Source organism: Salminus brasiliensis, chromosome 9 (assembly GCF_030463535.1).
Source record: "Salminus brasiliensis chromosome 9, fSalBra1.hap2, whole genome shotgun sequence".
NCBI classification, from domain to species: Eukaryota; Metazoa; Chordata; class Actinopteri; order Characiformes; family Bryconidae; genus Salminus; species Salminus brasiliensis.
The window spans coordinates 40,907,989-40,935,602 of NC_132886.1; the positions used below are offsets into that span (position 1 = coordinate 40,907,989).

The 27,614-nt window shown below is 45.2% G+C and overlaps 2 protein-coding genes across 2 annotated transcripts; both read right to left on the reverse strand.

The window, feature by feature from the left end:
* Nucleotides 1-9,007: 9,007 nt before the first annotated feature.
* ahsg2 (alpha-2-HS-glycoprotein 2) lies at nt 9,008-22,219 on the reverse strand. The gene is made up of 8 exons (XM_072687032.1): nt 22,203-22,219; nt 13,216-13,435; nt 12,188-12,298; nt 11,999-12,083; nt 11,073-11,236; nt 10,627-10,731; nt 9,985-10,050; nt 9,008-9,451 (listed from the first exon to the last, which is right to left on the reverse strand). Exons 2-8 carry the CDS (start codon nt 13,426-13,428, stop codon nt 9,008-9,010), a joined length of 1,188 nt encoding a protein of 395 aa, XP_072543133.1. The 5' UTR covers nt 13,429-13,435; nt 22,203-22,219.
* On the reverse strand, nt 17,100-25,512 carry LOC140561794 (protein crumbs homolog 1-like). The gene is made up of 11 exons (XM_072687030.1): nt 25,464-25,512; nt 23,177-23,583; nt 22,553-22,886; nt 21,798-22,040; nt 20,972-21,522; nt 20,196-20,361; nt 19,743-19,939; nt 18,531-19,234; nt 18,400-18,441; nt 18,177-18,299; nt 17,100-17,352 (listed from the first exon to the last, which is right to left on the reverse strand). Exons 1-11 carry the CDS (start codon nt 25,510-25,512, stop codon nt 17,100-17,102), a joined length of 3,069 nt encoding a protein of 1,022 aa, XP_072543131.1.
* Nucleotides 25,513-27,614: the final 2,102 nt, after the last annotated feature.

A 27,614-nucleotide genomic window follows, 5' to 3' on the forward strand; every position in this document is an offset into this window, starting at 1 on the left:
AATTCATGAATAATTCAAATTGTAGTCAGATTAAAAAAAAAAAAAAAAAAAAAAAAAAAAAAAATATATATATATATATATATATATATATATATATATATATAATCTGACTACAATTTGAATTATTCATGAATTTCACAATAATCAGACCAATAGAAATTCTCCAACTTATATATATATATATACATACAGTGAGTCCAAGAAGTATTTGATCCCTTGCTGATTTTCTTCGTTGGCCCACTAATAAAGACATGATCATTCTATACTTTTAATGGTAGATGTATTCTTACATGGAGAGACAGAATATTAAAAAGAAAATCCAGAAAATAAATCTAAGGAATATATATTAATTGATTTGTATTTCATGGAGTGAAATAAGTATTTGATCCCTTAGTATTCATTAGCAGTTCTGGCTTTTACAGACCAGTTAGACACTCCCAATCAACTTGTTACCTGACCTGAAGCCACCTGTTCTCACTAATCACTTGTGTGAAAAACACCTGTCCACAGAATCAGACAGATCACACAGATTTCAAGTCTCCAACATGGGTAAAACCAAAGAGCTGTCACAGGACCTCAGAGTCAGAATTGTTGACCTTCACAAAGCTGGAATGGGCTACAAAAAGATTAGTAAGGTGTTGGATGTGAAAGTAACAACTATTGGTGCAATTATCAGAAAGTTTAAAGAGTATAACATGACAATCAACAGACCTCGGCCCGGTGCTCCAAAGAAGATTTCGCCTCGTGGGGTGGCAATGATGCTGAGAACAGTCAGAAATCGTCCTGCAACCACTCGGCAGGAGTTAGCAAATGACCTGAAGGCAGCTGGGACCACAGTTTGCAAGGAAACAATTGGCAACACTTTGCGCAACAATGGATTCACATCCTGCAGTGCCCGAAAGGTACCCCTGCTGAAGAGAGCACATGTGGAGGCGCGCCTCAAGTATGCCAATGATCATTTGAAAGATGAACCAAGTTATTGGGAGAAGGTTTTGTGGTCAGACGAGACCAAAATTGAACTTTTTGGCCTCAACTCCACCCGCCATGTGTGGAGGAAGAAAAATGCTGCCTATGACCCCAAGAACACTGTGCCCACCGTCAAGCATGGAGGTGGAAGCATAATGTTTTGGGGGTGTTTCTCTGCCAAGGGTACAGGGCTACTTCACCGCATCACTGGGAAGATGGATGGAGCCATGTACCGCACAATCCTGAGGGACAACCTCCTCCCCTCTGCCAGGGATCTGAAAATGGGCCGTGGTTGGGTCTTCCAACATGATAACGACCCTAAACATACAGCAAAGGCAACAAAGGATTGGCTCAAGAAAAATCACATTAAGGTCATGGAGTGGCCCAGCCAGTCGCCAGACCTCAATCCGATCGAAAATCTATGGAGGGAGCTGAAGGTCAGAGTTGCCAAGCGACAGCCCACCAACCTTCATGATTTAGAGAGGATCTGCAAAGAAGAGTGGGCCAAAATTCCCCCTGGTGTGTGTGCTAAACTTGTGGTTAACTACAACAAACGTCTCACCGCTGTGCTTGCAAACAAAGGCTTTGCCACTAAGTATTGAGTGTGTTTGGCAAGAGGGATCAAATACTTATTTTCCTCATTGAAATACAAATTAATTAAAATATATTCTTTAAAATTATATTCTGGATTTTTGTCTTGATATTCTGTCTCTCCATGTTAGAATATATCTACCATTAAAAGTGCAGAAGGATAGTGTCTTTATTAGTGGGCAAACAAAGAAAATCAGCAAGGGATCAAATACTTCTTGGACTCACTGTATATATTATATATATAATCTTGTGAGGACAGACTGGCATTAGATAACATGAATGAATTGAGACGTCGACAAACTCAGTCAGAGTGGGGGTCAGGGGGGTTTGATGTGAAACGCTCGGTTCTAGATAACCTTCCTGAACTGTTGACAGTGGAGGTGAATGGAAGCAGACGTCTGAAGCTCTAAAAGCCTGAGACACTGTCCTACCACAGTTTTCTGAGAAGGTCTGCTCAACCTTGCAGCATGTGTTTTGAACTGTAAGTGGTTTTTCCCCACGCAGGTTTTTGGTTCTTGGCCTCGTAACAGCCAACATTACTGGAGAAAGCAAGCGAGTAAAAGATGGAGCCCGATCAACACAGTAGGCAGTGATTAGCGAGCTACCTAGAAATATATGGAAGCCTTGACCTAACCACAAAGTTCATACAAACCTTCGCTGTTGCACAAAAACCTCGTTTCACTTTTTGACAATGTGTCCTAATTTAATGATGAACGGACCAATAGAAATGCATAAAAAAGAGCTGGGATCAAGCCTTTTTCCACTGACTTCCACTGAAAGTTATGAACTTGCTCATTTCAGGCAAGTGGCCACTTCGAAGGCCACATTAAGGGGGCGTAGAGGTCACTCGTGAGCAGGGGTCAATGGACCAATTCATTTATGGCCCAAAATATTCTCTACTATGCAGGACTTTTCTCCAAATAGCGCCCTCTAGCGCCCGAACACATGATCTAGCGGCAGTTCTCCTCACTACATGTTCGAGGGTACCCTTCTGAGGTCCCCAGGGTAAATGTGGACTACATAGTCACCAGTGCGTCGTCGAATTGGGACAAGGCCCAGCGCCTGGCTTGCACTTCCCTGTGCGTCACTGTCGAAGTCATTATTTTTCAGGTGTGTGCAATTAGCTTAATTAGTTAGTCCTCATTTGCATAATTCCTCCCAGGTCTTGCTGTGCGGCGAGAAATCGACTCAAGCACGATTCAGTTCTGTTTGTGGAAATTTTCAGAACTTTGCTCAGTGATGCATGAATGATAACCATAACTGACCAACCAGACATCTCGCAGGTCAACTTACTGCTCATTAACTCGGTTTGCCCTGAACTCAGAAATCTGTTGGATTTGAAATGCCTCTCCAGCAAAGCAACATCTAGAGGACGGTCCAATCAGAAGCCGCTGATTGCAGAGGGAATATAAGGGCGGTGTGTTGGGTGGTGCGTGAACTTTTGCAGGCGCTGCTGGTTTCGCATGCGTGCAAACCGTATCTCTGTTCGAATGGCTCTGGAAAGGGACTGGGTGTTGCTGAGTCTACTCCTGGTTGGACTCAGCCCTCTGGGACGAGGTGCTGCTTTGAAGGACGGAACGAGCCGGAGCTCTTTGAACGTTTTAAATATGAATAAACAGAGAATTCGTATCTTGGGTAGTCCAGCTGAAGATGAAAAACCTCTAAGGTCAAAGGTTCGAGCTGGGAAGCTCATTATCGGGCTAAATGAAAGTGCTCATGAGGGCCTGAACGCTGGCAGTGGATCTCCTCATGAATCTGGTTATCAGTCTGACCAGGCCGGTGAGTAACTCCTCTAGTAGCCATCCACCACCTTGTGCTGGAAGAAGTCCCTACAGTCCCAGAGACCTGAACATCTTGTTGGAGATTAGACTAGACTTTTCACGGCCTAGCGGGTCTATGACCAACTGTACATATTCAGAGCATCGGTTTGTTGTTTACTCTGCAGGAAAGGTCAGGTTGTGCAACCACACATTTACAAATGTAGGTGTTTAGGATTCTAGCAGACCTGAGAACATGTAGAAGCAAGCTTGAGCTTGTTGACTGTTTATTGGTCTTTCTGGGCTCGCGCAAACCGACCCGGTATTAGTCTGTTGTGTATTTAATAATTATTATTATTATGATGTTTTTTTTCCATCTGGTTCTTCATGATCGCAGACTGGAGTGAGCTGCAACACCTCCAGGGATCGGTCTACGGCTTTGGCGCTCCCAATTCCCCAGCAGTGCAGCAGCTGCTTGGGATGAGGCCCAAAGTAGAATGTGCTGAAGATTCTATGAGGCTGAAGGTTCATGGAGGAATCGCCGCCTTTGGTTTTGGCTTGCTTATCGATCGAGGTATGGCGCTCTTGTTAAATCTCTTAATACTGTTGCCTTTGACTTGCCGATTTTATTTCATAATTTTTTCACAGGGAGTGTTCCTCCCCTTCCGTTCTCAAGAGTGCCTTTAGAGTGTGGCCTTCAAATTCAGAAGAGGTGGCGGGACTTGGACTTCATTGTGCCATATGATGGATGTTATGTATCGCAAGAGGTATGTTGGCTGTCCTCGAATAAATGTTCCTCTTTCCTCAACGCCGTCTTCTGACCCGGCTTTCTTTTCAGAGGGATGCCTACATCATCCCGATACGACTGTGGGGGCTGTCCGCTAGACTGTCTTGCCCCTTGTTGAATCTGGCTTCTCCAAGTCCTCCATCGGTCTCCTGCTATCCTAATGGAATGATTGTGAGGACTCAAAATGTCGCCCCTGTTGAGGATCTGTGGGTGAAAGGTAACTGTTTATATGCACAGCATGCGTCTTATTGGCCTGTTTAGTTTTGTGTGGATTAATAGTCCTCTCAAATTTGCTTTAGTTGAGAATGAATGGCAGCCGCTCCTGAAGGCATCACCTAAATGTGGCTATAGCATAGTGTCCCATCCCGAGGGAGTGGTCGTCTCCGCCCCGTATAAGCCATGCATGGAAGTAAAGGTATGCAAGAAGCTTTTGCTTTGAAAGCTGGTTCGGTACTTCCTTCCTGTTTCTTACACTTTCGGCTTGTTGCTCTCTTCTCAGGATGAACTGTATTCCCTTCACATGGCTGCTAAAACTGAGTTCCGACTCTTCTGTCCATCCCTTGTGCCTAGTTTACCCCTCAATCTGTCCAGTCCACTTGCCCCAAATGTAAGCGACTCACTTGATGGTGCCCCGGTCACGTTATTACCAACTGATGCAAGTCCAAGACCTACTCAACAGCCAACAGGTTGGCAATGGTTTGGTCGTCCTTATCCAAATCAAAGACCGGGTTCTTTTCCGTGGCCTACAGGTGTACCATCTGCAGCTACATCCGCAACACCTCAGAATGTCCCTGAAATGCGTTACCCACAGTTTCCTGAAACATGGTACCCTCCTTACCCTAGGTTAACTCCTGCTCCACCAGTCTTGCCACAAAAGCCCAAACCTGTCCCTGTGACCCATACCTCTACATCAGGAACTTCACCCCTAGCCCCATCTTTCGAACGATTTGATGGTCTTGGCTATCCACCTCCTCAAGTACCATGGCAAAGCAGGTTGCCCGTGCTGGAGGCTGTTCCCACACCTGTGCCTTCTGAAAGAGACTTGATGTTCCCTTTCCTGTACTCTGGAGACCATGGCCCTATGAAACCTCATGAATCTCTCTTTGCCCCAGCACCTCAGCCTTACCTGCCCCAATATCCACAAAGGCCCGTAACCTTCCCTACAGCTGAACCTCTTGAAGCCTCTAGTGTTCTTGGGCTGACTGGTCAACATTGGCCACCTTCCCAAGGGCTTTCTGAATCGGGCTTTGCCCAAAGACCTCAGTGGCCTTATCCAGCCCAATACCCACAGAGCCCGGCTGTTTCCCCTACAGCTGCTTCTCCGTTCGAAGCCTCTAGTGTCCTAGGGCTGACAGGTTATCATTGGGCACCTTCCCCAATGCCTCCTGATTTGGGCTTTGCCCAAGGACCTCAAGGACCTCTATGGTCTCATCCAGCCCAATACCCACAGAGTCCTGCTGTTTCCCATACAGCTGGTTCTTCGTTCGAAGCCTCTAGTGTCCTAGGGCTGACAGGTTATCATTGGGCACCTTCCCCAATGCCTCCTGTATCCAGCTTTGCCCAAGGACCTCCGTGGTCTTATCCACCCCAATACCCACAGAGGCCGGCTGTTTCCCCCACAGCTGCGCCTCCGTTTCAAGAGTCCATGTCAAATGTCTTGGGGGCAGCAGGTTCTTCTTACCAAGATGTTCCACAAACATCAAAGCCACTTGGGTACTCGCAATGCTGTCTGTCACCAGCAATGTACTCGAACTGTTGCCCACCATCGGTAACCTACCATCAGCACAATCACCACCACTTTGGGTTCCCTTATCCGGTCTTTAACCGTGGTGCTACATCCAGGTCAACCAGAAATTTGACCTCAAAAGCTTTTTCTCACTTTGCACACGGTGGTCATGCACACGGTGGTCATGCACACAAACCTGCCGCTTCGCAAAACCGAGGTAACCATGCACGACTTTTTGGAGCATTGCAATTGCAAGATAAAATCCAGCAGGCGGCTGCAAAACCACTGGGGAGCACGTTTCCATCTTCCCACCCCTTTAGCAGGCTTATGAAGCCAACTGTGAGACCCCGAACTGCACCTAGCTCTTCTATCCCATCAACTAAACCCTTCCTGGCTGGTCAGGTGCCACCATTACCACTACTGCCGAGCTCTTTGCACAACACTCCAGATGCTATACCCTTTGCCCACCTAGGCAGTCGCGATAAACCAGAGCCTGGTTCTACCCGTTATTTCGGTGAGCTCGGCGCTGAATACAGCAGGACACGTCCACAAGTGCCTCTACAGAATGCTGGTCCAAACCATGTGGAGGAAAGGAGTCGTCAATCTCCCTCGACTTTAGGGCGAACCGATTCGGGACCCTACATGTTCCTGCCTCATGAGAGTTCTCAGCAAATTTATAGGGCTCCAGTCAATAACTTGTCACCTGTGTACAATAAACCCCCATCCGATTTCTCACGAGACCCTTCCGCACAAACTGTGCACGACGGCTTCGACACCAGGCAAGAACAGCAGAAGCAAAACCTCAGTTTGCTTGAACGGCGTCCAAGTTTATCCCAGCAGCCTCGAGGCCCTGAGCTTCCAGTTCAACCAAGCGCTTATTCTCAAGGGCAGGTTCCCAGTGTCCTTGGTGGACAGTCCAATGCCATTCCATCGTCTGACCAGGTGACTCAAGCCTCCTCCATGCCCCTCTTACAAGTGCTCGCTGGACCCTTTAGCAAACACTGGGTTCCTGTTGTACCACCGAAGAAAACGGAGCAAGCGGAGTTCGTTGGCCCCCGGAGCAGACGGCCACCTCCTAACTACCGGCCACATGGTAAGCGTTTGACAGGTCCAGAATTTCTGCTTGTATGATTTGTATATTAAGATGTTAACATTTTATTTTATTTTTTTCCCCTGCTTTTGAGGTTCTGTTTGATGTTTGGGCAAGACAACGATGATGGGAGCTGCTTCAGTGTATTTCCAAAAAAAAAAAAAAATAAAACATTGGGCTGAGACTCATTCACTTGTGATTTGGTTTTCATTCCAGTCCCTGTATGCATTTTATAAGTAGCGAGGGGGCAAAACTGGGCCCTCCCTCATTTGGGATAAGGAATATTCTTGTAGTTAGGGGGTTTAGCTGAGGCCAACAGTGGTTGTAGTCACAGTACATGCCTCTGAACTGTGTGGTGTTTGGGAACCAGGGGCTTACAAACAAAGCAAGTGCTGTTTTCACGTTTACATGAATGACAGGTAGCCTGTTCAGGTTAGTTCATTGGTGGAAATCCTCAACTAGCCCTGATGTTTATCTTGTGGGGTCGGGGAGTGTATGCTAACTATGTATATAACTGAGCCAGTATGTAACTACTTATTTAACCCTGCAGTTCATTAGTTTGCCTATAGGTGGCAATGTATGGCCTAAAAGGAACAAAAAAATAAATAAGGCTCTTGTTTATACCCTAAATGTATCTGGTTATTCCCAGAAAAGCCTTGAATTGATCAGCTGGCCTGGCCTCAGCTGGTGCCCTTCTGAAATATGCACGACTGCCCTGCTTGGACTGAAATGAAGGAACTCTGCTTGTCATCAAATCAAGTCATTCCCACCGTCATGTCTGAACAGGACCTGAATTTAAGCTTAGAGTTATACCAGCTGTCAAAGTCTGGTTCTTCCTGATATCATGTCTGAACAGGTGAGTGCAGTCACCTGTAGTTTAGTGGCTCTGGGAAAATGGATTTGGCAGTGCTTACACAGTCAGTTGTATTGAAATCTGGTGCACGTCATCTGCACACCTGTACCGCAGTATGTTTGACTGATTGCAGCTGACATGGGCAGTCTGACTGATCACCTGCTCTACCACTTGCCACCCTCTTGTGGTGCATCTTTGTATTTATAAGATTATTTATTATTTTTAAACAGAACATGGTAGTTGAGAGCATAACTAGCTAAGGCACTGTAGCTTCAGCTCATGTCAATGATTCTGATTAAAAAGTAGAGGTAAATATCCCTGGTCATATTTAGAGAATACCTTGACTGTTTTCACCACATCTGGATTCCCCCAAACCATTTGTCTGGACACCTTTCACTTCTGTCCATACAGAATTGACCACTTTCAATACCTAAATGGTTCACTATCTGAAACTAAAACTACTTCTAAAAAAAGGTGTCTTGGTGGCAGAGACAGACCACTGGTTAAAATACAAATGGGAGCTCTAAACAATTAACCTGGCCTCTGTTTTATAGATAAAGTCCTGCCTTTCAAACAAAGAGCCAGCCAACTTTCAGGGAACCGCCCTCAGTGTTGACCCTGCCAGCCAGAGCAAGACAATTTTTTTGAGCCAATCCCTACAAGCAAATTATTAATTCATTAACTAATTATTGCTAATCTCACCTTCTGTTAGCTGAACTCCAGTAGCCTTATGTCTTCCTATTCATAGAGATGGGGGCTTGGTCTTGTATGGCTGGAAATAACTGGTGGTGTTGCAAAGATGGCTACAGAGTGACCTGAACTGCCCATCAAGGCCTTGTTGGTGCCCTTCCTTTCCTCGCTAGTCTCTGTTTGTGAGAATGGCCTGCACATGGCAGATCTACACCTGTGCCTCATTCGTTTTTGCATCCATCCCTTGCCTTATACTTTTCAATCACGTCTTCTCGACGATGGGAGCTGCAGAGGTATGTAGATAGTTATATGCACTGATCATCCACAAAACAAAAAAAACACTACCAGATGACCACCCAAAGACCCATCTAAAATTAGATTTCCAGACTTCTGGACTCCTCTGTGTGTATATATATATTTAAAAACACTTTAATACATTTCTTTTTTTTTATTAAATTTCTTTAAGACACTCCCTCATATACCTTAGATGGACATGTGGGTCACTCCAGGCTAATGTTAACACTGAAAACAAATACGGGTCACTCGCTCAGAAGTGTAGGACTTTCCCTGGACAGCGGGGAAGCAGCGGTACGGCGGCAGCCACCAGCACCTCGGCTGGCTGCACGACTGCAGCTTTCTCCTCCGCTGGGGGTGCCTCCCCCTCTGCGGCTACCTCCCCCTCTGCGGCTACCTCCCTCTTCACAATTGGGGCGGCGGGGACTTCAACGACTACTTCATCCACCACAGGCACTGCCGGCACCACGGGCACCGCCGGCACCACTGGGACCACTGGGACCACGGCCTCCAATGACTCAGCAGACTCCGCGGACAGCAGGCCACTGGCAGAGGGGTCGTGCAGGGCTGTCAGCTTGTGGTGTTTGAGGGCGTGGATGGCAGGGGTGAAGCCAGGCCCAGCAGTGTGGGCGTGCAGGAGAACCGGAGGAGGTGCAGGAGGCGCAGGGGCACTGGCAGCCGGGTCCACAATTTGCTCCTGTGGGGATGGAAAGAAATGATTCATGGCATTGAAAAGAATAAGACTCTGCCGAAATGACTGCTAACGCTGTATTTTTGGTGCTTTTTGGCAGCTTCTGGTCTCCTTGACGTTAAAGGGCCCATAGCCTAAATTTACAGGTCCCCTTGCGATGTGTGGGTAAGCCCCAAATTCAGCTTTTACTAATCTCTAGTCTGATATGTAAATGAGCCATATTCTGATTGGCTGCTCTGTTGTAAACACTCCTTGTAACGTTGGTATAAGTGGGCGGGGCTAAACTGCTGAATTCATGGTTTTTATGGTTTCATAAATTCGCCTGTTTATTCAAGTGTTTCAGCCTGGACTGTTTTTCTTTTCTGAAACACACACTACAGGCCAGCGAATCAGAACATAGCTCATTTACATATACCCATATTAAAGGCATACTAACAAAAACTCTAAGGAATGTATATATATATATATATATATATATATATTTTATGTTGCAAATATAAATATATAAACGAATGTGTGAGGAGCAAACGGATCATTACCAGGGGAAGGAAGATCTGACAGTTCACTGACGTAGCGAGGCCTTCCGAAAAACAGAAGCCATGGCGCTGGGAATGAACAAAGGGATGAACAGATAAATAAAGTGACCACACAGACTTTCATCTCCAATGTGAATCAATACATCAAAACATATACACCAATCAGCCAGAACATTAGTACCACTGACAGATGAAGTGGAAAAACATTGATCATCTACAGTGGCTACGGTCAAAAGGGTGGATGTGTTAGGCAGCCAGTGAACAGTCAGTTCTTGAAGGCAATGAAGGTGTTGAAGCAGGAGAATCTGAGATTTGACATCTGTCAAATATCTGACAGCTGACGACTGGGTCAGAACATCTCCAAACCATCAGGCAGGTCTTGTGGGGTGTCCCTGGTATGCAGTGGTCAGTACTTACCAAAAGTGCTCCAAGAAAGAAAGGTGATAAAATAAAATAAAAAAACAACAAGGACAGGGTAATGGGCACCCCCTAAGGTCCCACCTCACAATGTATTGGCTGCTAATGTTAGTCTTGATGCACCAGGACACCTTCAGAGGTCTTGTGGAGTCCAGATCCATTGTGGCTCAATATTAGGCATGTGGTATTAATGTTATGGCTGATCGGTGTATGCAAGAGAGCACCTACAGCAACAGTGTGTTTCAGAGGGACACAGACGCCGTCGTCATCAATTGTACAGTTGGTTTCAATGATGGCATATTCCGCTGAGATTTTGGCCCCACCAGACACGATCTGTAAACATTGGCATATGCACAGTTCACTGAATCATCTCTATAAGATCTCAGGAAGAGCCACAACTCCGCAGTTACTAATAAGAAAACTTAAATTCAAGAGCTTTGAGATATCACATGTATAATTTTTACTAGTAATAATGTCAGATCTAGAGATCTAGAACCAGATCTCTGGTTTGCTGAAAGACCAGCAAAGTCCATACACGATGCTTCTCAACTAGCTTAACCAGCTAACTAGCTGACCAGCACAGGGTATCCTTTCACCTGGGTGGCCAGCAGTGAACCATCTGAAATTAGCTACCAGCTAGGGCTAGGCTAATTTGGGTCATTGTTATTTATTACCTGAGAGGACAGTCGGCCGACCTCGAGAAGCGCGAACACTGAGTTGAGGGTATTATTTTTGTTAAAAACATCCAGTGAGGATTTAATCAACTGAGCAGCCTCGGTGTCGTTAAACGGGATGAGAACAGAGCAGCCCAGGCAGGGGATATCCAAATCGGGCGTTTCTGCGCACCAAAACACAAAACAAATAAATCATAAAACTTCGCACTGCATTAAACGCACTCTTACAGCAATGGTTCGACCATAATAAGAAATGTGAGCTTATGCACAGTGATTAGCAAGATGCAATCACTTCCCCGCAAAGGGAAGAAAGTACACAATGTGTCCAAATATTTGTGGACACCTCTTTTAATACTTTTAGGTGGGGTGACGATCATCCACCATCCTGACCTTACTAAAAATCACACCCTCAAAGCAATGCACCTCCAAAATCTTACTTGGACAGTAGACAGTTACTCCAACCTTTTTTTATATTTATGATATTTTATATTTTTTTATATTAATGATTTTTATTAAACAACACAAGTTTTATATAAAGGCGGCTGATCTGTTGCTTAAAAGGGGCCTCAAGGTGGTGGGCTTTTTTATTTATTTATTTTATATGCTAAGCGATGCTAACAAACGTCAAAGCCCAAATTGTGTCTGTAGATAACAGGATAATACTGTCTTACAGTTTGAGGAGTCTATGATTATTTGGACAGCTACTTAGCATCATGCTAACAACTGGAGAAATGCTTCTCTTGCTTGTAAGCTATCTACATTAGCACCACAGCTCCAGTGTAGACGTGAAGAAGCAAACGTCAGACACCAAACAGGTCTCAGCTCATCCACTACACCTGAGCCAAGCAGGAAACCTGCGTAAAATCTGACTTCATGCCAAACCATCTCAAACCATGTTGTGACCAAAACGAGCCTTCATGTTCAACCTGTTTCGGTTTTGCACTTGAACGCTGTGACGGACAGCACCCCAGCGGTCTTAGAGAGAGCTACATCACAGTCAGCCTCCACAGCCTGCGGGTGGAGAGAGAGAGAGGGGGACAAGACACAGCATGTCTAAATTCACTGTCTAAATTAACGTGGGAAAAAGAATTCAGAGGATTGAGAAGCAGTTTTACCGTTTCAACTTTGGGCCTAACAGGGCACAGAGCTAAAGGCCTGGGGTCTAGAACGTGGCACTTGGTCTCCAGGAACTCCAGCTCCATCAGATAGGTCTCTGTTCCATCAGCCTGCAGACAGACAGATTGCAGATATTGGTTAGTCAGGATTAAGACCAGGGGTCGGGTTGTAGTGTCCGGTTTAGGTTCCGGCTGAGGTCAAAGTAATGGGCAGGGTTAGAGTTGCAAGGTACATTTAACGCACTTGAGTTTACATTTTCAGATAATCTAAAATGTATATAAATTAATTTAGAATAATATATATATATAAAAGTGGCTCTGAGTGGCTCAGTGGTCTAATGCATGAGTTTGAATCCCAAGCTATGCCACTTTGCCATCACCAGCCGAAGTCCAAAAAAGGACACAATTGGCTGGCCCCTAATCAGTCATCTGTTAGGTGGTGTAGTGGAGCTGGGGGCACAGTGATTTCCTCCAATCACATTTGGGAGGGGGGAGGGGGGCTAGGGGGGTAATAATTTTAAAAAAGTTTGTGTTCAAAACACAATACACACTAACAGATATTAATTCTAAAACATAAACCCAAAATCTAGATATTCTATTATACATCTTAAATATTCTTAGAGACAAGCAAAGACAAAATATTAATTCTAAAATATCAGAGTAAGCCTAAAATCTAGATATTACCATAAAGTAAAAAACAAGGTTAGGCGCAACTTAAAGGTTCTGATTTTAAACATTTACATGAATATTAATATTACAATGGAAAATCAAGATTATGTATTTATTGAATATTCAAGTACTTAAAAACAGTAGAGAAATAACTAAATTATATATAACTAAATATATATATATATATACTCAAAAATGTTTTTATAGTTAATATATATTGTTTTTTTAAATAAAAATTTATACCAGAATTAAACAGTGAACTTTTCAGACCATTATAGCTGCCCCTGCTGTTCTATTCAGCTTCCTTGTCAGAGCTTCTCTCACTACCTTTCCCCAACTCTGCCCCCTGTCCCGCGTACCCTGGTGATGATCTTGATGTCCTCGATTTGGTTCAGGGTGTACTTGTAGCCGTGAGTGTGCTGAGCGTTGATGAAGTCCAGAGACAGCTGCGCGGCGGCCTGGGCCTCCAGAGAGTCACAGGTTGGGAAGGTGACGTTGGGCAGCAGCGGCTGCTGGGCCCAGGAGCCCACCAGCAGGAGGCCGAGGACAGCGAGGGTAGCCTGGAGCTTCATTGGGAACGTTGCGGTGAAAGCCCTGTTACCCTCAGCAGCTCTTACTCAGCAAAAGGTGACCAGGTACACGACCAGCTGTTCATTTATACCCTGCACTTTACCCTTCCTCGCAGGGGTGGGTAAACATGAACGCTTCAGACCTGCGTTGTGTAAAGTGCGGGGGCGGCCTTGGGCGACCGGATGAGGGGGGATTTGGGGTCCTTCTAAAAGGATAGCTGAGTTAAAACTTCACCCCCATCCTTCAATCAAATATAAACGACAAGCTTTTTTAGTTTTACACTGGAGCTACTCTGAGGCTAACGTAGCTAACAGCTAACGGATGCTTGTGCGTGGCAGTTAGCATGGTGCTAATCATGACGCACTCGCCTCAAATCGTGTAGGGGTTTTAAGTAATCTTTTGACAGACTTGCTCATGTGGTTTCGGACACTGCCGTAGCTCCCAGTTAGCTAGAACATGGACTGACGTACATGATCTAGGCCTGAAAATGGCCGCTATCATTTTTTTTTTTAGCAACGCGGCCAAAGGTTTATTTGTCATTTGCACAACATGCTAGAACGTCCATCCGTTAAAATGCTTGTGGTAAAGTTCATGTAAGTACGCAATGCCTACGTATATAAGGTCTTACACTAGATTTTGGAACACTGCTGTGAGGATTTGATGGCATTCGGCCAAGAGAGCATTAGTGAGGTCAGGTTCTGATAATGGGTGATGCCAGAGGTCTCGGCTAGAGCGCCAGCACTCCAGAGAAGGCAGTTCCACTGCTCTACAGCTAGCCAGCTATGACTAGCGTTCTAATTGGAACATTAGCGTAAGCCGGCTAAACTGGTTGACTGGCTTAACTCTTGACCAGTAAAGGGTATGTTTTTGTTCAAGTTTGATGGTTTAACTGGTCTACAAGCATGATCCACCTGACCAAGCTAGACAATCAGTATGACCAACCGTTACAACAGCATGAACAGCCTGACCATGCTGGTCAACAAGTTTAAACCAAATAAATCAGTCCGTATGAGCTGCTTTAAGGCCAACTTGGTCAAGCTAATCTACCTGATTAAAAAAATAATAATAATAAATGAATAAAAAAAAAAAAGAAAAAAGAATGACCCATTTTTAACCACCTTGGCCTTCAAACACCATCTAAGACCACCCCAAACTGTCTACCAGGTAGATAATGTTCTTTATACTGTCAGAATTTTATGATGAATGGACCAATAGAAATGCTCCTGGAATACTATTTTCACACCGACTTCCTTTGAGCTGTAAAGCTGCCGTTTTGGACATATGAGGTTTTGTTGTCAGCAATGACATGTATGTTGTATTTGAATGCTGTCAATCAAATCTACCGGCATGACTATACCACCAGACCAGGCTGGAGGTCATCATGGAATTCATGCTAGTCTAAGCTTTGTCCTGCAGGGTGCAGTTTCTGCAGATTGTAAGAGCTGAGCTGTGTTAGCTCCTAGCGTAGGCCTGCTCTTACCTAGCTAATAAGCAAGGTAAACAGTATGGTCGACTGCAGTAAAGTTAAATACTGTCAAATAAGGCCAATAAAATCTTTAAATCATCAAAGCCCAACTCCTACTAGTGCTGCAGACCCTAGGACCTGCTGAGGTGTGCCGTTAGCTAACGATCATTAGCTTGATCGAGATTGGTGATCAAGTTTTGGATTCAGTTCTGAAGCGAAGGTGAGCCGTTTGTGCAGTTTTTGGCTCGACAATCTGACTGTAACGATGTCTCTGGGACATAATGATTGTTCGCTGTCCCCCCCACCCATATGATGAAACGCCAGCTACGTCACTGGTTTGCACAATGCTAACAGCTACAGATAAGCTTTCATCACGTGTTAAATACATCAGTCTCATCTTGACTGACGACTTTTGGGTCAAGGTGAAGATCGTAAGTATATTTTTTGGTTGTTGTGACAATATGACTAACTGAACATAAACGTGTCAGGAATGCATTGCTTTGCGCTAGCAGACATGCCCATGTCCGAGAGGGTGTTTGCAGTGCAGGACAGACACGGTTGCCCTCTGATCCAGCTTTGCAGGCAGAGTAAATATTATGGCGCATGATTGAACGTTTAGCGGATGCCAGCTCGGGTCTTAGACAACAAGTTTGTTCCCTTTTTCCACAGATAACATCCAGGGCCACAGGGTTCGCCCTCATGTACAGTATGTGCACTGCGGGGTGAAGGCACGGACGCCAACAGGGATCTGTTTTACTTCGCTATTTGGAATTTTGTTTATTGCCATTTCATTTATCCAGAGACTTCCATTTGAGTATGACAGAAGAGTGGAAAGGCCTAAACCTGCTCAGTTTAAACCCCAGGACAGTTTTTGATTTATTAGAGCTATTATTTGAGCTCAGAATAATAGAACCATTATTCAGCAGCTACTTGTGGCTCCACAGCTGCAATAAATCAGTAAAAAGGAAAAGAAAAGTAAATTTTATTACAGAGTAGCTCAAAACATGATCATTCTGTACCTCTATTGTATAAAAATGTATCTGATAAATCACTGTTTATTATTTTTGGCTACTCCGTCCTACAGAACTGCACTGGCAGACAAAAGTGACGCACCCCAAATGGATGTAGGTACCTCACAACCCCGACAGAACATCTTATGAACCAATTCACAAACAGTTTGGAAAGCATTTGATAAAGTCTTCAAACTCTACACCCCACACTGCCAAGTCCAGATTTAGTAATTCCTGGTGTGCGATTCTGTCATAGACCGCAAGGGGGCGCCAATGTAAGCTGTGCAATAGCACCACAGCCCTGTTCATTCATATCCCCCTTAACTTTGCCTTTTAAGGTAAAGGGGCCAGTTTAGAGCCAGCCGTGAGCCACACGAGCCAAAGTAAACAGACCCGTTGACGGTTCTTGCTTTCTCAAAACATGAGAATGATCTTCCACAGAAATATTCACAGCCTTAAGCCCACGCAAAGCTGTGTGGCTTCCTTTCTGATATTTACTAATTTCAGTTTGCTATTTTTACAAAATGACCAAAAAAAAAAAAAAAAAAAAAGACGGTAAGGCACTGAATCAGCCTTCTACATCATAGACGTTCTATACCTATAGACCATTTATACACTGTTCATAATTCAGAATTAAAAAGACAAAGCTGTACTACAGTTCATGCGTGTCATTTTAAAATTGTCAGGAGCTTTACTGTCACTGGCCACTTTATTAGAAACCCCTTACTGAGCTTTCACTTGCAGGCCACTTTATTAGAACACCCTACCCCTTGTGCTTCCCCTCACTGGCCACTTTATTAGAAACCCCTACCTTGTTTTTCCACTCGCTGGCCACTTTATTAAAAACCCCTACCTTGTTTTTCCACTCGCTGGCCACTTTATTAGAAACCCCTACCTTGTGCGTCCACTCACTTGCCCCTAGCATGCGCTTCCACTTTGAGCACCATGTTTTTTCTCCTCTCCGCTGCAAAAGTGTCCAAGTCGGAAGGCTGCCACAGCACCATGTGTTCTTCACCTGAACAGTACACATATATATATCCATGAGAACAGGCCAGAACACGGCCCTGCTGTCCCTGAGAACGTATCGAATGGCACCTGCTCTACTCTACCACTATTTAAGATTTGATCAGCCCTGCAGGTCCTGAGTTTAGAGTCACAACAATACCCTCACACAAGTTCTCCATCATCGTCAAGCAGTTTAGTCATCATTTGCGGCGTTCCACTCGATCTCCGGGTCGTCATCCAGGCGGAGGATCAGGTAGGAGAGCAGCTGGAAGATGTTCTGCCACAGGAGCAGGAAGACATAGAGGTAAAAGTCGCTGACGTCGATCTGACAGTGCTCCCCCGCAAAGCTCATCTCACACATGCACTGGAACTTGTTGATGAGGTTGCGGCAGTAGCCTCCGTTCAGACAGGGGTTGGAGGCGCACTCGTCCAGCTCCATCTCACACCTGCAGGAGAAGGGCTTTATTCAGTCCGGCGCTGTGAATCAGATTTGAGCCGGACAGATTTTCTGCAGGCTGAAGCCACAGTTTCTCTGAACCTATATTTGTACAGGGTTTCAAATCTGATTCCTATCGAATCTCTGGACATCCGGCTCTTGCCAATACACAGCCCTACATCTCCGCTTGACTCCGTTGATTAATGCCCCGCTCTGTTATACACCATATGGACAAAAGTATTGGGACACCCCTCTCAATCACAGAATTCAGTTTTATTGCCACAGGTGTATATATTAAGCCTTTAGTCATGCAGTCTGGGAGGTTCTAAAGAGCTCACTGAACTCCAGTGTGGTTCTGTATGTAATAGGACTGCTGCAACATCATCTGGTGAAATTTCCTCCCTCCTAGATCTTCCTCCATCAGCTGCGAGTGGAAATTTTGAACAGTGGAAGCGTTTAGGACGAACAGCTCACAGAGAGCAGCTCAGCCACCGAGTGTCTGTCAGACCACGTAAAGTTACAGAGCGGGGTCAGGGCCGAGTGCTGAGCTCAAAGCAGAGTGCAGAAAAGCCTCCAACTGACTCAGTAACTGCAGAGCTCCAGACCTCCTGCTGCTGGAAGAGCTCAGAGCAAAGGGGGAGCAGCTCCAGATTAATGCCAATGGGTTTAAAATGACCTAAAAGCTCCTGTAGATATGTGTAGGTGTCCCAATACTTTTGTCCATATAGTCTGTATATGTTGTGATGGCCCTGTTAACAGCTGTTGAGAAAAGCTTTACGTCAACATGCAAGCTCAACCCAACGTGGATATGTGAGAATTCCTTCCAATTCTTACCAGTGTCCAGTGAAACCAGGCAGGCAATCACACATTTCCTCCAAAGTCGAGCAGTTCCCCCCGTTGAAGCAGCTATAGTTCCACTTTTCATCCCCACAGACTGAGACCGGCAGCTTGGGATACCTAGAAAAGGTCATACCAGCCAAGATCAGTACAGCCAAGCATCCTCTATCGGTTCTTCAGTCAGATCATTTTAATAGTGTCAATAATAAATGGCACTTACGGGATTCGGTCAATGTACCATGGAAGTTCTGGAACTCTTTCTCTGAAATAGAGGTAGAAGACTGTCTAATGAACCTCATGGGACACTTTATGAGAAACTCAATGTATTAGAAGAAACAGACGCTCACTCACTTGCAGAGAGGTCCGGTTGTGTTTCTCGGACAGAGACAGGCAAACTGTTTGAAGCCTCTGAGGCAGGTGCCTCCATTGCTGCACTTGTGTCCCGCACACATGTCCACCTCTTCCTCACAGTGGTGACCGGTGTATCCCGCCTCACACAAGCACTGAAAACCTGCAGAGACCGTGCGGCAGGACCCGTGGACGCAAGGGTTTGAGAAGCAGGAGTCTGTATTGGTCTCGCAGACTCGTCCGGCCCAGGCAGACGGGCACCGGCACTGGAAGAGATCAAAGAGGTCCTGGCACTCCCCTCCGTTCTGGCAAGGGTTGGGCTCGCACACCCTGGATCCCCAGCAGCCAAAGCTTGGACTTCCAGAAGTCTTCAAAAACTGTTCCTCCTGAGGCCTGGGCAGATTGAGCTCAGACTGGCTGTAGAAAGGCAACGAAAGGCCGCCAATCTCCACCCATCCCAGACAGCCCTCCAGATTTCCCCAAGGTCCCAAACCGCCTAGTAGGATATCCACGTCTTCTCTTAGAAAATCCAGATCTCCAGACACTACTGAGGACACTGTGGCCTCTTGATGCTGCTGGTCCACAAGCATAGTCCAGGTGGAATTCTGCAGAGCAGGATTGTCCATGCTCAGGACGGCGCTGTGCCAGGAGCCATCGTTCACTGCCATACGACTCTGCACTCGTAGCAAGGGGGCGAACTCTCCGACCTGCAGGTAAAAAAAAAAAGACGGTGTGGAGATTATATATGTGTGAACTACACATAAAAGACTTCCTGCTTTCTAGCGCCACATCTTGGTACCATTCAGGCATCAACTTCGTGCTCAACTGACCAGAAAAGGGGTTCCTTTACTCTAAAAGTGGATTCTGTTTTTTCAAAGGTTCACTGGTGTGGCTGCAGAGGTTTGAATCCAGGGTCAAGCTTCTTCGCCATAAGCAGCCAGATCCCAAGAGAGCCCTACTACCCATGCTCTGTCTGAGTGGGTAGAGGGGGGGTGCCAATAGGGTCAGATGAGAAGGTTCATCTGTTTGGGCTATGTGAGTCCTATTATATTGGCAGAACTTGTGTGCACACATTTGCACATCTGCATCAGAAATGGGTGCAGCGTAAAGTACCAGAATGCATTCATTAAAAGGATTGTCCACAAACATTTGGCAATATAGTGTATGCACTTTTCCTTTCTTCTTAGAGCTGAATGTTGTGCCCAAATGACCAACCTGCAGCTCCAGGGCCAGGCGTTCGTTCTGAAGAGAGATGGTGATGAACTCAGACTTGCGCTCAGCATGAAGCAGGGTGGCATCGCGCTTCCTGCTGCGGAAACTCAAGGAGATGCTGGACAGGACCCTCCGGATTTTCCCGTTGCTTCTATGAGTGATTACAGGGCTGCCCTCACGAAAAGTCACGTTTGAGACACCTGTGGAGCAGAAAGGGCAGATGTTCTGACCTTCAGTCTTACAGTTCTGCAGTAAAACACACTGGCAGTGCAGTAAGTGAGGGGTGTCCTGTCCCGCTGTGGCCCCCCTAGTGGGCCATGGTGGTACTGCAGTCATTTTTATTGTCCGCAAACATTTGGACATAGTGCTTGCGTGTTTTCCTGTTGGTATTTAGCACAAGTTACTTACGCTGGGCATTTGGGCCCGTTTGTGTGAGCTCGGGTCAGTCATACTCACACTCAAAGCCCTGTCTGTGCGTCAGACAGGCCGCGGTGGCAGGACACGGAGACAGATCACACCACTTCACCTCCTCACAGCGCCGCCCTGCTGTGTTGGGAGGGCAACTGCAGGTGAAGTCGTCCCACATGGAGTAGCACACGCCTCCGTTCAGACAGGGATTTTTCTGCAGGACAAGAGGACAGTCAGTAATTTAGCAGGCTAAGGCCTAAGCAGGTCATTATCCTACACTCTTCTTGCATTTGCATAAAGTCCAAGTCCTCTTTTAAACCCAATCCAGGCATAATTCATATTTACACCTCAACGTATCGCTTATTTAGACAGACTGCGCCTTTAAGACTTATGTTTATGTAAAAATGGAAAAAACAAACAAAAAAAAACTACACAACTAAACTGCTGAATAGGCAAGTGAGATTGATGATAAAGATGAATACCAAACTTCCTTTTTTGCAGCTTAAGTCTCTTTGATATTAGTATGTAAACCTGTTATTCCCCAGATCAATCTTTTTTTTTACAAAAAATGGGATCAAATTTTGGGGGTTTATTTGCTAAAAAGTTGAGAAAATTCAGACTTAAATAGAATAGAAGATCTTTAATGGGTGTAGAACGCACATTATGCGAGTTCTCACACTCAAAATCGGTTCCTTAGGGAACCCAAAGTACTCTACACTCAAATGCCAGCACCATCAGGCTTGCCACGGGACACCTTTAAGCCACGCTCGCAAATAGCAGCACTTGGCATGCCGTGACTTCAGTTGCGTAACCAGGTCGCTTACACTGCAGGAGTCATCTCCGGTGCAGCCACGGGTCACCTCCACCATGTCTTTCGGTGTGTAGGAACTGACTGTGGTGTTGATGGGGTAAAACTGGAGGCTTCTGGAGCCCAGCCGTAAGTCCTGGATGCAGCCTTTAAAGTAGCCTCCAAATGCCAAGGAGGCTTTACGGTCTGGCAAACCCCCAACATAAACCGCATCTCCAGCCTGGACCATCAGCCTCCGGGTGGCCACGCTGCCCTGGGGTCTGGCCGACTGGGTGAAGCTCAGCCTCCCCGGCTCCAGAAACACGCTCACAAGATGAAAGTGCCCGTCGTTAACGTTTTCCCGGCCCAGAAGACTTTCAAAGTTGTTGACTTGAGCTTTGACCTTTCCGCCCTCCAGCCACAGGCGGAGGTACTGGCTGGTGCTGTTGGAGAGGATCAGGAGGAGACCCTGGAGCTGACGGGTGCGCACGAACATGGACACGGTGAAGGAGTCTTCAGGCTCATCGTCCATGGAAAAGACAGCAAAGCTCTCCAGGTCTTCATTTCCGAAGCGTGCAGCTACGTACTCTGTAAGGAGACGAGCAGACACTGTAGGTTCACGTTCGATATGTACAGTTATGCACAATAGTTTAGGCCCCTTTGCTAGTTCAGGGGAACTGTGGAACTCAAGACAAGATCTCAAAGACCAAGAGAACTGCTCATATGCTGGTAAGACATTAAGAAATTAATCAGGTTTCAGCTTTTACTGCTTAAGGTTTTATTAATTTATTCACAGGTAAAGGTTTACTCCACTGTAGCTGAAACCTTTGAAGACACTACATTACTCAGAAATGAAGCCCTACCCTCCGAGCAGCGCTCTCCTTCGTACGGCCGATGGCACTCGCAGGTATGCTGCCTCCATCCCAGGTTGATGCATCTGCCCCTGTTCTGACATGGGCCGTCCTGGCAGGCGTCTCTCTCAGTGCACCCCAAGCTCACGTTGACCTGTCTGACCCCTGAGCCGGGCACCACCATCCGGGAATGGAGGCGGATGTCCCGCATGCAGCCCAGGAAATAAGAGGCAGCTCCGCGCTCCACAGTGATGTCTGTATAATAATAATAAAATGGTTTAAACCAAAAAAGTACCATAAAAGTAATTTTCTTTACCTTACATAATAAAAAACATTTAAATTAAATTCAAAACAATTAACTAATTAAAAACTACATAATTATAAACCCTTACAAAACATGGTTTAAAAAGGATAAATAATATTTATCTGTATTTTTGCAATATATGAAACTGGCCAAAATTTTATCTGGTTAAGATATATTTAAAAACACATTTTTAATTGGCACATGTATAAAAAAAAAAGTTCTTTAACATTAACCTATTTTTATTTTAAATAAAAAAAATAAAAAATAAAAAACCAAATGCCCATCTGTACCTATTAATCAAGTTTTAGGTAAACGTATGTGCTAATAATTAACTTTAAGACATGCTTATTACTTTATTAAAGTTGAACTTTCAATTTGAATTTTTCATTTTAAAATATATAGTTCTTCTAGGATATCACCCTTGGGACTTTTATTTTGTACAGTAATGTGGGTCAGCAGATACCATCTTCAGTGTAACGGTTCTGCTGCTCCTCCCCCGTCCCGCCGATATACATGCTCTGGATCTCGGCCAGGCCGGATCCCAGCTCCAGCAGGGGGTTTGACTCAGACCCTTCCACCAGCACCTCCCTGTGGCAGGTTTCGGGAGTGCAGGACGGATCAAGCAGACTGACCCCCAGCAGGCCGTTGCTGTGCAGGAAGGCATGGGCCGTGTGCCAGAGGCCGTTTGAGACGTCCAGAGGTAGTTCCACAAGGACGGGCTGGACATCCTGGAGCTGTCGGAGGGTGTGCCGTAGGTGGCCTTCCTGCAGCTCTAGTGTGAGGGACTGCTCATTCACCTGCCACCAGAGTAGGATTTTTTAATTAGCATGTTAAAGGGTGACTTAAAAGGGCCGGTATGCCACAGTTCTGTACTGAAATCCACCAACATTAATGTTTTCATACACATACTCTTTAGGGCTTCCTTAGGGCTGAGATTTTATTTTTTATGTGTGTGTAAATACACTCTGTTCTGATTGGCTGACACTTGAAAAACAAAACTGTTTTTTATTAAAAAGAAAAAGAAGTGAAATGACTGCGAGTGGGTGGAGCTAAACTACTGAAAGGGTGGGCCATATGCTTCGTCTACCTGGCACCGCAGTAGGGTGGCCGTGCTCTGGACTGTCCGGAAGCTCAGGGTCACATTCAGGGTCACCGAGGCGTCCTCAATGGGGCTCTGGACGAGGAGAAAGCCACTGTTCTCGAAGGAGAACGTGGTGGACGTTTGGCACCGTGTCCCAGCAAAGCCCTCGGGGCAAGAGCACTGGTAGCGGTGGCGCCCATTGCTGAGGTAAGCAGTGCAGGTGGCTCCGTTCTGGCACCGGTGCCGCTCACAGCCCAGTAGCACCACTGTGCAGTTCTGACCTCCATACAGGTGTTGGTTCTGGGGCTCTTTTGAACACTCGCATCTGTAATCTCCACCCAGGCTTACACACAGGCCGCCGTTCTGGCACGGGTTGGTGTCGCACACCTCAGCGTCCTCTTCACTGAAAGCACCTGTTGAGATGAGAAAATAATAATAAAAAAAGTTACACCAAGGTACAGGAGGGCTTTTTAGGCCCAGTTCTAATTATTTACGAGACTGCAGACATTTATTAGACCTTTATTAGTGCTGGCAGTTTTGCTTCTTGTCCCTACATATACACCACACAGAGTTAGCAAATAAGCTAACTCATTTTAGCTAACTAGCTTCCTAACATTTTAGTACTTAAATCATTCATGCAGTTTTTGAAGTCATGTAACGGTTAAGTGGCATTTTGAGGTTGAAACACCGTCCCCTGGTGGCCACACACTTCAAAAACTATGGCCAAATTTATTTATTGCATAACGTTCTCTGAGAATATTTACCTTTATCAACAAATAAAAACAGGATAGAGATTTTCACAGAAGATATTTGAGGTTTGTAATCATGTCATGGTTCCCAGTGATTTTCGGCAGTGTTGCATGGACGAAACAGCGCCCACTGGTGGCCTAGAACTCAAAGCTTTGCCCTGTAGCAGAGATTACGTTTAAATGACATTTATGGCAAGTATAAAAAGTGGAATTAATCATTTCTTCTGCAGTAAAAGCCAATAAAAAAGTGCACATTAAATAAACTGTTTAGGATTGTTCAGTGCGCACATATCTGCACATATTTTATGTACCAATAAGAAGGATTTAAATAAATTATTACTCTTCTCATCCCTACACTTCAGCATGTTCATCAACCTTTACATATACGTTGAAGGCTCTTAGCAGACGCCCTTCTCCAGAGCAACTTGCAACAGAGCTTCACTGTTTACTCAAACTAGCTCAAACGGCTGGCTGGTCCAGTCTTGGCTTGTAGGTCAATGTCAGAGTTTGACTGGGTTCTGATGCGGGCAGCAGCTACAGGAAGCCAGTGAGGAGAGAACGCAGCAGAGGAGCTGAACATAGCTGAAATCAGAAATGCTGAAGACGACCCGCTCGGCTAGACAATACTGATGAGTATACAGACCAAACGTGCGGCCAGGGAGGACAATATTCAGTAACACTTCCAAAGAAGACAGTCAAGTCTGTGAGAGTACTAATGTACAGGAAAGGCAGTGTTTGTGTGGTGGAAACAGCGCCCCCATGTGTCTTAAACCAAATCACTTTTGCTAGACTTGTTTTCTATGTTTAAAATAAAATGTGTGTTATTAAAAGCAGCATTAGTGCTAAAAATGTCTTATCTAGCACCATAAAAAAATTTAAATTCTAATCTTGTTATTAAACGTGTCAAAGATCAAGGTGGCCTTTCGCTTGGTTGGAAGAAAGGCATGTAGGCCCATAAACTTACACCTTACAGAGGTACCAAGCTGGACAGTGACCTCTAAATTAAAGCACATTCACCTTTTCTTCTATAGCTGGAGGTTGGGAATATACACTACATGTCCAAATGTTTGTGGACACCTTCAAATGAATGCATTCAGCTGCTAAAAGTTGTACCTGTTGCTGACACAGAAGTGCAAATGTGCACATACACAGCTTGTCTAGTTCCTGCGGAAAAGCACTGGTAATAGAATAGGACTCTCTGGAGCAGGAACACACAAACCTGGCTGCACCAGGCATGGGCTAGAGGGGTATAATGCCCTTGAGCTTTGAAGCACCGGAACAGTGGGGTGGTGATCATCCAACATCTCGACTGAATGCAATCAATTGTTCACAGCAATGCTCCTGCAAAATCTAGTAGAAAGCCTTCTTCCCTGGACAGTAGAGACAATTACTCCAACAAAAGCAGGACAGACTCTTTAAATGCCCTTGGAGAAACAGTGAATAATGAGCAGATGTCCCTATACTTTTGTCCACACAAAGCAGACAGTTTAACATTAGCAGCAATGTCAGCAGACAAAAGACAAACCCAAGCAGTGAATCTTTACCTGCAGAAAGCAGCAGAATGCTCCACACTAGCGTGCTCAGTCTTGACATGGTGCTGGTCAGTGTGGGTGAGCAGAGTGAATCTGGAGACCTCTGAGAAGCCCTGGGTTGTAAAGCTCCAGCACAACAAGCCACATCTACAGTGCATCTTCATCCATGTGTCCGTCTGTGTGTGTGTGTGTGACTGACTAAGGTAATGCTGGGATCAGTGTGAAGCAGATCTGCATAGGATTAGGCTAATACACTTACACACCTAACACACGGGTCCCGGGCCACTGGCTAAATCGTGTGATGTCACACGTGCTAGCCAGGCAGACTTCACACAGACGTCTAGCCTTACATAACACACTCGAGGCACTCTGAGTGAGCCTGAGCTATTTCTGCAAAGCCACTGATTTAGACGCAAAGCATTTAAAGTAGAGCTGGGCAATATGATGATATTTTATTGAACTGTAATATCATATGTTTTTCTAAGCATATGGAGGAGACTGTTCGTGCTGAATCAACACTGATCAGCTGCAGGTTTCATTACTAACAGTGTAATTAGACTGGGTTAATTAGATGAAGAGCAGCAGATGTTGAGTATAAATCACTGTATTCAGTACAGGAGAGGATCCGAAACGTATATAAGAATCTGTCGCTACTGATCCGATTACATGTCGCTTCATTTAGTCCGATTACATGTATTGTGATAAACATCATATCATGAAAAAAAGACCTTAAATATCAAGATATAGTATTTTTACCATATCATCCAGCTCTAACTTAAGGCATACCGTCTTTCAGGTGCGACTGCTAACTGAATCAGAAGTCTGCAGATGGTAATGCCCCTCACAGAAAGTTCTTCCACCTACTGCCTGAAGCCTGAGACACTGTTCTACCACAATTCTGAGAAGGTTGTGGTCTAAAACGTGCTGTAGTAAGGAACCTCACGACACCTTGCTACCCCCCGTTCTACCCCACGGCTTGTTTTGGACGGCGGCTCATCACCTCAAACTCAACCCCCGGCAAGACCAAGCTGCTGTACTTCCCAGGAACTGCTGGACTTTACCATGAGTATGCCATCACCTTCGAGAAGTCACTGGTCACGCCATCTACAGAAGCTGGAAGCCTTGGTGTAGTCATGGATGATCAGTTATCGTTCTCAAGTCATGTTGCAGTTCTGACTCGGTCCTGCAGATTTCTCCTGTACAGCACCCGGAGAATTCGACCCTTCCTCTCTAGAGGAGTCACCCAGGTGCTCGTTCAGGCTCTCGTCACTTTAAGACTCAACCACTGCAGCTCTCTTCTGGCTGGTCTCCCTCTGCAGAACATCATGCCCCTGCATCTTATCCAGAACGCAGCGGCACGGGTCGTCTTCAACATCCCTACTGAAACAGAAGTTCATCTTGGAGAAACCATTTAACAACTCAATAAGTTGGGTTAAACAAATAAATTAAACTACTGATTATATAGTTTCAACTGATGCACAGACATTACTTACTATGTTTATTTTATACATTTGAAATTCATGATAAACCATTTATTCAAACATACAACTACTCACTATTTTGACACACTTAAGTTAATACAAATTCAGCAATATTCACTCAAGTTAACAATGCTTACAACCCCCTTCTGTCCTGCATTATTATGTTCATTTATTTTTACATTTAAAATCTAAATTTACTTTTCATTCTCTGCACACTTTAAACAATGGAACAATCAATAACATGTAGAAGTAATTATAAAACACACTTAAATAAAGCAATGAACATTAAAAACACAATAAAACTACTAGTAAATTACCAGGTTATCTGACCGCACTCATGAGCACAGGGATCGAGCTGCAGCATTGCGCATGCGCAGTAAGCCACCAGAGCACAGGGGGTGGAAAAAGGCGCCAAGCTAACGTATATGCACCAAAGCTAGCAAAATAGCTAGCTCGCTAACATTAGCAGCTAGCAGGCTAACTTACCCGAGAGTTGACGAGAACGTCATGCTCCACATATGACCTAAAATAACCTAAAACCACCAATTAAATTATATAAAATACCCGTCAGGAACTACAGCGGGGTCACGCGCTCGCAGTGTACCGTTTCACCGCCTCACCGCAGTTAGCTAGCAAGCTAATGCTAGCGCTAGATTTTACAAACACACATTCAGAGGAACTA